We start from the raw sequence: 13,356 nt of genomic DNA on the forward strand, positions 1-13,356 counted from the left end.
CTAGATATAAAATGTAAATTTCAGATAGATATAATCCACATGCCTCTCAGGAGTTTATGCAAGTTATGCCTGCTGGATGTACAATACATAAGACACGATTTTTGCGAATGTGTCCGAGCATATATTTTATTAAGAGGAGGGAAGAAAACTAACTAAGTTCCAGGCCATGAACCACAGTTCATGACACAATCACACAAGGGCAAACACGAACATAACTGAGTAATTACAGGATAACTGCGCAACCAAGGAGACGACCTAGCTGAGGACCTAAAAGTGATTAGCTCACAGAAAATTACCATTTGCCTGTTATCTGAATGCATGGATTGCATCGATTTAAGGTAACTGATCAAAATACATCAACAGAGTATCAACTATATAAAAAAAGCAGTTTAGTCAGCAAATCATTATATAGCTTCTAGGCATATATCTTAAAAATATAAAAAATAAGATGGATCAGAGATGACAGACAGCACCTTGATGTCTGGAGTTAACTAGACAGACAGTTCGTACAAGACAACTTGATTTTTCATGTAGAGTAAGAGTACGTTGTTACCCAATTTATAATACGTCTAGATATTTTCAGACATGTTTAAAGAAAGTAATTACACTAAAATAAGCATAGCGAGCATAGCGGCCTGCAGGCCACCAGCCAAAGGCAATAAATAAAATATGTGAATCCTGATTAGGAATTAATAAACATAAATAATGTACATCAGTCAAAGAAGGTAACACATAGTTCAAACAGAGGTGTCCAGTGCATTTGGATCTAACTCTAAGAATGCTCTTCAAACCGGAAAAGTGAGTGCTCAACTGCTCACGGTAGAATGATTGAACTAGGGATGAAATGTTATACATTTACAATGTTCCATGTACATGTGGATTCGATTAACGGCATGCAAAACAGAGTAGCAAGTAGCAGCATGTTACAACATTACACCATGTCACCAACTTGTAAACTCAACAGATTTCCCGTGTACATCGCAAGCGCATCAAGACATCTCATCTCCACTTGTGCTGAAGTGTTGGTTCTTGGATCATAGATGAACAGCAGTCCAGTCTTCGGGAAATGGATGACTATCCTTCCATCATCTAACATACACAATGCCTTTACACACCACTCGGTAGTTGGGAAACTAGGTTCAATCTGAATCCTACACTCTTTCACCCAGCGACCATTGTCAAAGTCTTTCAGAAGCCAGAGGTCCATGATGTGCTGGTACTTACGGTAGTGCACAAGAGCTAAGGAGCCTCTCAGATCAGCTAAAGTAATCTCGGACCAAGGGGCACGGTAGTCATCCAAATAATCATCATACTCATCGGTTTGAAAGATGTCATGTATCGGTCCTTGCAGAGTTCCCCTCCATTCCTCTCTCTCAAGGTCAAAAGAATAGATGCAGTCAAGAGGAATGCCATGGTTGACACCACCACCAATCATGGCGTCGTATACAGTATCCACTTTGAAGTAGACCACCTCACCAACGACGATGGCACTGCCCGGCTCGACAAATTCCCCATGGCTCAGCCTCGCCCTCCACTGCGCATGGCTGGAACAGGAACCAGAAGCACCGCTGATGGTAAACACCTCAAATAGATGGTGCTGGTGAAGGCCGGTAAGGGTGGGCCGGCTCAACATCCTTAGCACCTTGTACTCTCCGGTAGCGCCAATCCACCCTAATGCGAAAGAGGTGTACGGCTTGCGTACATTCTCTCGATCTGCATGCTCCGGCGCCGGGCTGTCCGGCAGGACGCGAACCCTTCCGGTAGCCGGATCAAGCACGCGGCAGCTGTTGCTCACCGTCGCCGCGCAGGCCAGATCGAGGCGTGTGGTGAGCAGCTGGTGGCCGTCCGGGTTGAGCCGGCAAGGGGAATGGATAGAGTTGGGGGCGTCGGTGTTTCCGGACTTTCTGCATTTCCGTCCTTTTAAAAATAATTTATATTTGGACCTCTGAAGAACGTATTTCTAAATTTAAACCCTGGGATCGGTGTCGTGTGCCGTGACACACGGCGCCGAGGTAATACGTCTCGGTGCCGTGAGCCATAACGCGAGATCCCTGATCTAGCTGACTTGGTGCTGACGTGGCTAACGTCTCGACGCCACGAACCATGGCGCCGAGCTTGGCGCCATAGATCTTGGCGCCGGAGCTCGGTGCCACAGATCACGGCGCTGAGCTCTTATCTATACGCCGCGCTCTCTTCCTCTCTCTCCTCGCACTCTCTTTCTCTCTTGCTCTCCCTTGTCGGCCGCGCCTCTGGCGCCCTCCTTCGGCCGATCCTCCTCCACGGCAAGGCGCGCGGCCTCCTCCGGTCGCCCCTCCACAGCCAGACGCGCGGCCTCCCCAAGCCGCCCCTCCGTGGCCAGGCGTGCGGCCTCCTCCGCAACACGGACTACGCCAGGGTGCCGCTTGCCTGTTTCGGCCACCCTTGCGCGAGCACCGGCGGTGAGGGCACCCCGCGCGGCCACCGCGCGAGCACCGGCGCGAACGCGAGCCGGCGCATGGCCTCCTCCGCTCTTTTTTCTGTTGCCTCCTCTTGTGCCTCCTCTTGCCGTCTCTGCTCCAACAACTTGTTCGGCTCCGCATTCCACTCCTTCATTCTACGTAGATACTCTTTGTCCTTCTCTTTGATTTCAGTGTCGATCCACTGCTCAAAGTCACAAAGTGGGGGAGAGTCTACAAAACATTCAATTGATACACACCTGCTATTACTTATAAAGCATACATGATTCTATATGACAGTGAAAATATTATAAAAAATAAATATTCTTACCAGCAACCCAATATGGATCTGACGAGGCGTAGATTCGAATGCATAATTTTCACACATCCAATATCTCTGGTCATATGATTCCTCTTCATCTAACTTAGGCTATCTTGCAAGGATCACCGCAGAAACCTATCGGCATAGGAACACCACTGGGCAACGGTAAATGAGTGAAGGCTGTTCCAGTCATCACACCACGCCTAGGCATCTAAGGTTGCATATTACACATATTAATAACTAAACCCTAGACCCTAATCACTGAATAATACACATAATATAGACCAAATCAATACGTAAAAATTAAGGAGGGGAGAGAGGATACCTTTCTTGAAGATCTGTGAATCAAATCAATATTTTCAAGGTTAAATACGTATATTGATGAGGTTGGGCGGGTAGGGGAGAGACAGAAAAATCCAGACGGGGTAAGAAATGTAGGATGAAGGCTCGGACAGGGGAAGGTGGGCGTGTTGTATGGGTTGCCAACTTGGCGCCTAATAGGTAGGGCATATGTCATCTCTGCGCTATGAATCATGGTGCCGACCCCAGCATCTAATAGTGGGAATAAGTTTATTAGAGGTTTAAACGTAAATCTATCTAATAGTGGGAATAAGTCTATTAGAGGTTTAAACGTAAATCTTTGTCACGAAAAGGGTCAAAATATAAAAAAGCCTAGGGTTTTTTTTTTGGTGGGGGGGGGGGGGGGGGGGGGAGGGGGTTTGTTCCTCCAGACCTCCACAGTCGGAACCAGATGAGCCTGGATACGATAATGGGCCGGCCCAGCCAGTTCCGTGAAACCTACAGAACTCCGCAAAGTTCTGTTTTTTTTAAAAGAAGCTGCAATGTTTACCTACAGAACTCCGCAAAGTTCTGATTTTTTTAAAAAAAAGAAGCTGCAATGTTTTTCTCGAAAAATAAAGCCCACCTTGCCTTGCCCCCGGAAAAGGTGAGTTGGTTCAAAGATTTCTTAACATTTATTTTCCATTTGCAACTCGGTATCTGGATGCAACAATATCTAGATCAGGGGTTCTCGGACATTAATTTGTAGGGCTACTACTTGCCTTTTCACATGCTATAAGTACAAGTGCCCTGTGGTGCTCATTGTGACCAAAACAGCACAAGGATACCATAGAGGCCATTGTTGTCATACTCTAGCACCAACACCATAGTAGTAGATAGAAGATGCCTGCAAAAGCAGTCATTCAACTTGTGGTTTTTGCTTTGGTTTTTACCTTATGTACGATGCCTCGTGCTTGGGGTGAGCAGGATTGTTACCGTGAGAAAGATGTCTTTTTGCACAAATGTGCTTGGAGCATCAGACGCGGCCTTGCCTACTTGCATCCAAACCCCATCTGCTGCCGCACCGTACGAAAAATTGATATGACGTGTGTCTGTGGTGCCATCCTACCTCGTGAGGAGGAAACCATAGATGTGCGCCATGCTTATTTTGTTTCACAAGATTGCCGCAAACCGGTGCCTGCTGGAAACAAATGCGGAAGTATGTGCCTGCTAATACTATTTAGGAGTAGTTTCTTAACTACTTTGACACTTCTATGATATTGTTAACAGGTAGAAATAAATTAAAGGTAGTACTAAAGTATAGCATGGCCGGCCTTTATTTGTATTTTTAGGTTGGACTGTTCCTGGAGCATCGGGGCCTCCTCCTCCACCACATCATCCATGAGAGTACACAGGAAGGGAAACAAATAAAGGAATGATCATGGAAGAATAAATGTATCCACATCTGATGAGGAGATGGAAACAATTTGTTTTAAGGTTGGGTCCAAAATATAAGCAGCCCAAAGCTATGCAACTCATGCATGTAATGTAACATATATATTATATGTATGAATATGTGGAACAAACCTCTTTTTTATCTCTCAAAGCTTGCCTTAGTTTCAACCAGCAGGTTTTGATCTTTTTATATATTAAATTCGAATTAAAAATTTTACACTCAAGAGCATCCAGATCATTCAACTCAGAGCAACAGACCTTGGTATCGAATCACACAGTGCTACGTACATGTTCAGGCATAGGAAAACCCAACAAATAAACCAGATATATGCTAATTTCTGTACAATGCACGGTCCAGACACTTCGGGTGGCCGGGAAGATATAAAATCAGAGGCCTTTTATTTAGGCTAAAACATTATTTACAATAATGATTATTTGTCAGCAATGCAACCAATAGGATGTGTGTGCACGAGAGCTCCCTGTTCCACGCTGGGCGCACAACTGCTACTGTCTGTCAAGAAGAAGAAGAGAAAGAGTGGTACCCATGACACAACCTGCCAGGCTCTCAGATTCAGGTCCTGGCTCTGGCACATTGCTTGTGGCTGCCGCTGTCTGACCCGGGATTATCGCAGTGACGTCTCTCTTGCAGTAAGCTGGCTGTTTGGGCAACGGCAGCGCAGCACCCTCGCAGCTCAGCATCAGAACAACGTCCCACATGGTAGGGCGGTCCTCGCGGTTCTCCTCCACGCAGAGCAGGGCTATCTGAATGCATCTCAATATCTCAGCCGCTCGAGATTCACCCTGGAGCAAGGGATCGACAAACTCAATCAATCGTCCACGATTCCAAAGGTCCCACACCTGAGAAAAAGAGAACTATTCCAGGTTACAATGAACGGTAATTCAGTAATTATATTAATTAGTCTTTCTTTGAGAAAGAGTATTCTACTCTTCTGACTGGAAATGCAAGCTCACTAAAATCGAAAGCAGGCCATATGTATGGTGTGGACAGTATTCAGCTTCAGGTGTCAACAAACTCCAGGCTCTTGAGATGGTATATACATAAACAAGTTTGCTCTAGATAAACCTTGTAAAACTCCTGCTAATTAATTTTCAAGGGAATTTGCATGCTCGAAAGTTTACTTACCCATGTATTCAGAGGCCCGTAATCACGTGGTCCACTTGAAAGCGGACAGAATCTCTTTCCACTAATAATCTGGAGAAGCAAGGCCCCAAAGCTATAGACATCAGACTTCATTGAGAAAAGACCCTTTTCTCGATATTCAGGGGCGACAAAACCACTGAAGCAAAAAAAGTTTAAGTAAAGACCTTCAATTAAAGAATAGCAATAAAAACAATGCAAAACAAATGTATATTAGAAATCTTACGGTGTGCCAAACACATTTTCTTCAAGCACTTCATCCACATCTGGATTTAATATCTTGGATAAGCCAAAGTCAGAAATCTTAGGAGTCATATCAGAATCCAGGAGAATGTTGCTTGGTTTCAAATCGCGGTGGATAATATGCAGCCCACATTGCTTGTGCAGGTAGGCGACTCCCTGAGCTACACCTTCAATTATTTTATAGCGCACTGGCCAGTCAATCGACTTCCCGGTTTTTCCTGTAAATGCGGGACCATTAATTGAAACGATGAAGTTTGTATATCAGTAAAGATAAGGCAACCAAATTGTTATTTGGGACATACCAAAGATGAATGAATCCAAGTTTCCATTCAACATGTATTCATAGACCAAAATCTTCTCTCTTCCATGGTAGCAATAACCTAGAGGCTTAACTATGTTCATATGTTGAAGCTGTGTGATAGATCGAATCTCATTGTCAAAATCTAGTTCTTGGAAATCCAGGCTAGTGGGTACATCCAAACGCCTTTTGATGGCCACCTCACGTCCATCAAGCAATAAACCCTGGAGAGTATAGACACCAAGATCACATGCTTTCCTAAATGAACTAACTGCAATGTATGTGGCGGTTGACAGCAACATTAGTTATTAGATTGCCTGGCCATTGTTGCACTTGCTAAATAAATAACCAAGATTTTATCATTCACTCTGGAATCTCAGTGCTGCTTTGCCCTGAACCTTAAAGGGTCATTGTCATTCACTAACAAATAAATTTTGTACTTTCAATGCAGCTCGCACCCTTTTTATCATGGTTGACTTTAAGAGGTACAAAAGGAGCCAGTAAAAAAAATATGGCTATTCACAATCCTCCATGAAAGCCTAGGGTGCAAAGTAAATTAAATAGTGCTCCAGGTTATGATGGTAATATTTATTTAGAACTTCCCTCAAAAATGCTATTTGGTTTCTTTAGAAGCAGCATGAAGTCTAGTTAGAAAAGCAAGATCAATCTACTTGTCTGACACATGTAAATGCTAAGCTTTAAGCTGCCCCTCCATTTAAGGATTTCACATTAAGGAGTATTTGTGTCACACAACCAGATTGATCCAATGTACCGTCTAAATAACATAAATTGAATCGTTATTTGTTATTCCTTCTGATGGCTACAAGGCACTAACATTGCTAGAAAACGTTAAAACTCCATGTATATATAACAGCCATAATCCTATTATTGCTATAATTTTAGATTATTTCTCTTCCAAAGAATCCAAAAGACTAAAAATTTAAAGAATGTGCGTCCCCTACCTTGTATACAATGCTAAAGCCACCTAGTCCAATCTTACTTCCAGGTGAGAAGTTATTTGTCGCATCCACTAATTCCAAGAAACTGAAATCTTTGAACCCTGTCAGAAAACAAAGCGTTAACTGCAACTCATTGAAAAACTAGCACTTAAGCTATATATCCCTTTTTCTACGTTCATGATATGAGGAATCTTATTTTCTTAAAAACAGGAATCTGACAACATTAGAGTGAGTAAATGTTTGTAAAGAACGTGGTACAACAAACTACAAAGTATGTTGAACTGGTTTGACAGTGATGCATAGCTAGCTCAACTTGTGCAATAATACATGCAGGGATAATGCATAGCTAGACAATTTTTTTTTAAATTATCTAGTTCCTAAACTCTTACCTCTTACTTTAGGAACAATACACCTATGTATAATGTTGGCCCCAACATCTTTTTTCATCCATGGAAACTTGATTCTCCGTGATCTGGTTGGAAATGTTTCAAGAACATTTTGAGGGCCTGCAAGGAATCCGATCTAAGATTCTTGTGCTATTTAGGCAGAGAGAGAACAGCCAGCGAAATGAATACAATCACGATGGGGAAAAAAATCATGTCTCAATTAGATAGGAATCAACTACAACAAGGAAACAACTCTTATGTTTACCGCATCTCAAATGCTAGCATAGCTGACCTTTTGTCCAACATAATTTTTGAAATTCGAAGAGAATATGGTCACATAGACCGCATTTTTATGTGACCTGTGCTGGATGCCAAATAGTTTCTTAATCTAAAAACTTGTTAAACTAAGTTTACTGTCAGATTGGAACTTGCACTACTTTATCAATGGTGATGATATTTGTCTGTTGGATCAATACAATAACATATGAAAATGCTGACATTGTTAGTTCCATCGCGTTACAGATGCTATCGAATTGAATTGTGGTATGAAAAACCAATCAAAAGATTGGATTGTGACTACCATTCTCCAAATTTAAGATGGTCCTCATGTAATGGTATATCACCTAGTTTACATACAAATTACATGGAAAAAATGAATGCACACGTGCATTCTACGTAAGATTATAAGTACTGCAGTCAATTATTAGGTAAATATACACAATGAAGAATTAAAATCAAATATATTGGAATACCAACATTTAGGAGTGCACCATTTCACACAAAACAGTAAATCTACCCGCACAATCACCTGCTACTTGGGACTCAGTAACTTTGAATGGCTCAGTTACTGCTCGAGTTCTTTCAAATGCACCGCTCATTTCAGTCCTGACAATGTTAAATAGTTAATCAATGATAGAATACCTAACCAACCTTCTTCCTCACAAAAGATTAAAAAATTCAAATGTATTCAACAATTAAACATATATAAAAATAGCTTACCTAGCATCAGGATTTGAATGACTAGTAAATGACCTAATCAACTTCGCTGTATCCTGAAATAACAAATTAGTTCAAGTTTATGTGAAATTTATGAAGCAAAAACTGTAGCTGATAATTGCAATTATAAGCTTCTTAATCTAATATCAACATTGGCAAGGTCAAATCCCCCAAAAGACAAACAGACAGAAATCATAAACTGCAGTATTTATTATCTCTTTCATGAAACAATGATTTCAATAAAATTCTCCTTGCCACCCCAAATGCATCTTTTTTAATCCCTATGGTCTACAGTTGTTTGACCTTCAGAGTTAACCCCTGCAATCTAGTGGTAGAATCCACTAGAGTTGGAGCTTTTCTTTTGAGGCAAAGTTGAACATCCAGTGGAACATTCTGTCATATCAAAGTAAGGTATTTTATAACTCATATATAAATTGATAATCTGTCTACATGTAAATATATCCTTCCAGTCTCATCTACTGCTAAAAAAAGGTATACGGAATTTTTTTTTGCTTAAGTATTCAAATAAACAGGAAACGAAGGAATATTACCTCATTGTGTGGAGGATGAACACCATTCAGAATACGTACAAGAAGACGTGTGGTGTCGATGTGACTAAGGATAGGAAAGAGTTGGAGGTAGAAGTCGATACTGTTCTGAACCTCTCTGAACTTATTAGCTAGCTTCTTGCCATAGAAAAAGAGGTATATATTACGGCTGTTCTGGCAAGATTTTACAAGGACATATGCACAGCGGAGGGTATGTTCAAGTCCGTTGAGTGGTCTCCTAGTCTCTGGACGCTGCATCATCTCTGAGCCCTCCATGCTCTGCAGCAGGTCAGCGATCATCTGGACCCGGTGCTCGAGCTGCTTGCAGGCCTTCTTATTATGGCGAATCGTGTGCACTGCCTGCATGATCATTGAGGTGAGCCCAAAGGCATCCAATCCAGACAGCTGTGCAATCGTGGCTGCCTGCCCTAAGCTATTCAACAGTGCCATCTCTTTTTCCTGCTGCTGATTTACACTCTGCAAAACAGCACAATAAGATAATTTGGTTCCAGCTGTCAATGGTAATATGAAATATGTATATGCAGAATGCTCTATGGTGTATAGCTTGAGCTAATAAGCTCAAGCTGCTAGTCATGGAAATGATATGCTCTGTGGTTAATCCAGTAGTTCCAGTAGTGTCTCTTTGGTCTTGTGTTTGTACATGATCTAGTATTTTTTTTCTTCTTATTTAGTGAAACGTTATGCACTTCTCCTTTGTATTCAAGAATAAAAAAGTACTATGGGTCTGCTTGGCACAGCTCCAGCCAAACGATTTTTGGAGCCGGTCATCCCTGGCTCTACAAATTCTTTAGAGTTAGAGCTGTGGGCATGTGTAAGGTATTTTATTAAGTAATTACATTATTATTTTGCATTAAGCACATATGTTTAAACCACTTCATTCCATTTTACAAACTCCAAATCTTTCTTGGATCTAGGAGATAGAGCTGTGGCAAGGCTGTATGTATATGCACTTGCTAACTCCATTACTGCTTGAATTAAAAATGCAATCGCTCATTTCATTCCTGTCAATGTTAACTAGTGATATGGCCCTATCAAACCTATTGGACATTCTGTATACCGTACGTTCCATGCCTACATAATGATAGATGGCAGAATGATGAAAAATAGTCCAGAGTAGTTTTCTAGCACAAATAAAAAACACTACAGTTCACATATTTTAGTGGTATTTACTACCATTGACGTTCTGAAGTAATATGCACTGAAGTCTCATCCTGATGTACTCCATGAAGCATACAACATAAATGTCTAGACTAACACTAATTAATTGCATTGGAAAGTTCAACGATGAATTAATTCTTAAGGATGTACTCTCTCTCTCTTCTCAGACAGGTGAAAAAAATTGTTGTTAGATGTACAAATGCATCACAAGAAAGAAAAAACAAAGAAGCAGAAATGGTATAAAACATATGCTAAGAATATCATACCTAGCTAGCATCAGGAATTGAATTACTAGCAACTGACCCAGGCAACGTTTCTTTATCCTGAAATATCAAAGAAGTTGTTATATAGGGATTGACTTAATACCTACGGACCCAGGCAAAAGCAGTTCTTATATAGGATGCCATAAGGAGAGAAGCAGAAACAGGACAGGAAGACGGTGCATTGGAAGCGGCATCAGACAAAGTTGCTCGTTTCTTGCAGTCACAAAAAGAATCTGAATATCCTCAAGGGACAAGACAAGGCCGGCTGTGTCATCATCCACCATCTCCCTCCAGTATGGAGATATGTTTGAAACTTGCCTTGGCACTTGTGAAGCGACGGCACAAGACGACACAGCCAAGTCCCAAGTGCTTCTGTCTCGACAAAGCGGGGCCCTTGTCGGTTCCACAGGGACGAGCTCTCCATGTTCATGGGAAAGAGCCCACCCGTGCTCCGATTGGCCACAGCTTCAGCCGACAAAGATTGAGTGTCATTCGATCCTCGTTCCGCTAAGATTTTGCACGGCAGGACAAGGCAAGGTAGGGGAGGATGCTTCTCGACATTTTCACGAACACCTTGTGCGCGTGAAGGCAGCACCACTCGGTAACTTCCTCGTAGGCATTGAATCGCGCGGGGCAACACCGCGCGGCGTTGTTGTTGTCGAATGCCAACAGTCATGGCATGCGGCTGGACTTCCGAAGTAGCATTTGGATTTGGCTTGCCGGCAAGGAGGCGCCGGCCACCGCCGGCAAGGCACAGCATCTCGCCATCGGAAGCGTCCTCCGCACCGCCCGCCGTGAGCTCTTTTACTACTGGGCCAATTTTGTTATTTTTTTCGTGGCCCAAGAGAAGAGAAGGCCTATCCAAATCATGGTCTCATGGATGCCTAATAGCAGCCCGGCTTAAAAGAAATTAGAAATAAACTTGCCAACATCGCCAGGTCTGGGCCGCGGTTAGCAGCCCACTGCCAATGCAAAGTGACAGGCAGGAACACGAAAGAAGGGAAAGATAGGAAAAACAAAATAAGAAAAATAAAGGAAAACAAAATTGCTGATATCAGCGAATGCAGTACAAAATGAAGCTCTCTAAGCCATGATTTTTTTACGCGTATATAATTAACGAATAACAAAACCCATAAGGAAATAGTGAATTGTATGAAGTCCTGCCATATCAATCCTTATGCAAATAATTCAAGCGTGTGAAAATGCCAATCAATATGTTCATATAAAAGTATACTCAGTTAGAAGCAGGAAAAGTCAATTTTACCAGTCCACTTTATCTGCCCAACTCCTTAAATAAAATTTAGACTTTTTACTCCATGGAACTATTTTGGTTTGGTCCTATCTACCCCTAATGAGTTTTGCTTTTTTTTATTTCTCCATTTACAGGTTGAGTTTTAAGTTTAAACTTTATGAGAGATAGGGAACATGGTGCTTTATGTTAAAAAAATACATTAAAAATTTTCACTACGTGAAAAGCGAAATTAGATAACGTGACATTTGTAACGGGCAAAAGTTGTCCGTTACAAAAAATATTAACCGTAACGGACTTCCGTAAAGACCGTTACTAATGAGACCCTCGGGTCTGCGCCCAGTATGGTCAACAATGAAGCCCGTTACCAATGATAAGATATTTGTAACGGATTATATCTATGCCCGTTACAATTATTATTGGTTACGGGCAATATTATCACCTGTTACCAATCTGGTAAACTATGGTAACGGGCATTTGACGTCTGTTACCAAGGAGCTTTCAGTGGTAACGGTGTCTGTTAACACTCGTTACCAATATGGTGAACAATGGTAATGGTCTTTCTTTGCCTGTTACCAATAAGTTCACTCCAGGATATATGGAGAAGCTTCTTCAACTTGGACATTCCCATGTGCGGTAGATCCGGCGTGCGGACCTCGCCGCTCCTCCTCCACTAGCGGAGCCCCTCCCCGACACGGACCCGGCTTGGCCGGCTCCTCCAACGGTTCGGCCTCCTCCACCGACGCACCTCCATCACCGGCTCGGCATCCTCCACCGACGCGCCTCCATCACCGTCTCAGCATCCTCCACCGACACGCATCCTCCACCGGCTCGGCCTCATCCACCGAAGCGCCTCCTCCGCCGCTCCTCCTCCCCCACTAGCGTGCCTTCATTCCGGTCGTGCGCGCCTCAGCGTCCTCCACCAAGGTGAGTCCTCCTCTGTATGCCCTATGGATGCATGGATGGATGAATGTGATGTGATATGATGGATGTTAGATGAATGTGATGTGATATGATGGATGTTAGATGAATGTTAAGTTCATGGGGTGGAACAATGTGCTATTCATGATATGGTTAGAACAATGTTAGTGATAATATGGACATATGCCCTATAATTTTAATGAATAGGTACATGGATATGCAATGAAAAAATGAATAAATGCACTGCAAAATTTCATATATTAATCTTGTTGCCATTTATTTGTAGCAATGATTTGGCCCCGAGCATTGGAGCATCAGGCCAGAGCTTGTCTACGGATTGCGCGTGCAGGGTATGACCCTATTGTCGTTAGAGCAGTGGATCATGCAGGGCTTCTATGCATTCGTGCCCGGGAACATATGCGCCGTGCGAGTGTTGCACTAGCGTGGATTCGTATGGCTCGTATACGTGCTAAGTATGCAGCTGTCCACGGCATTGCTGAAGATAAAGCTCGGCAGGGCTGACGCAAGGCATGTCGCGAGGAGTCAGGACTTGCAGAAATTGATCGTGCGCGGAAGATGGTGATCAATCTTTACGCGAGGAGTCGGCATGTCATAGTTAGAAGGCAAGATTAGTTTTTACTAGATGATAGCAATATGTATGACA

At 42.6% G+C, this 13,356-nt stretch overlaps 2 protein-coding genes across 2 annotated transcripts; both read right to left on the reverse strand.

Moving 5' to 3' along the window:
* Positions 1 to 799: 799 nt before the first annotated feature.
* On the reverse strand, positions 800 to 2,592 carry LOC112880783. The gene is made up of 2 exons (XM_025945538.1): positions 2,420 to 2,592; positions 800 to 1,904 (listed from the first exon to the last, which is right to left on the reverse strand). Exons 1-2 carry the CDS (start codon positions 2,590 to 2,592, stop codon positions 932 to 934), a joined length of 1,146 nt encoding a protein of 381 aa, XP_025801323.1. The 3' UTR covers positions 800 to 931.
* Positions 2,593 to 4,871: 2,279 nt separating this feature from the next.
* On the reverse strand, positions 4,872 to 11,340 carry LOC112879779 (receptor-like serine/threonine-protein kinase SD1-6). The gene is made up of 11 exons (XM_025944180.1): positions 10,841 to 11,340; positions 10,526 to 10,582; positions 9,084 to 9,557; positions 8,536 to 8,588; positions 8,345 to 8,421; positions 7,540 to 7,656; positions 7,154 to 7,251; positions 6,196 to 6,415; positions 5,877 to 6,111; positions 5,636 to 5,789; positions 4,872 to 5,349 (listed from the first exon to the last, which is right to left on the reverse strand). The coding sequence occupies exons 3-11, from the start codon at positions 9,528 to 9,530 to the stop codon at positions 4,996 to 4,998; spliced, it is 1,755 nt and encodes a 584-aa protein (XP_025799965.1). The 5' UTR covers positions 9,531 to 9,557; positions 10,526 to 10,582; positions 10,841 to 11,340; the 3' UTR covers positions 4,872 to 4,995.
* Between the last annotated feature and the right edge of the window lie 2,016 nt (positions 11,341 to 13,356).

Source organism: Panicum hallii, chromosome 2, assembly GCF_002211085.1.
Source record: "Panicum hallii strain FIL2 chromosome 2, PHallii_v3.1, whole genome shotgun sequence".
Classification (NCBI taxonomy): Eukaryota; Viridiplantae; Streptophyta; class Magnoliopsida; order Poales; family Poaceae; genus Panicum; species Panicum hallii.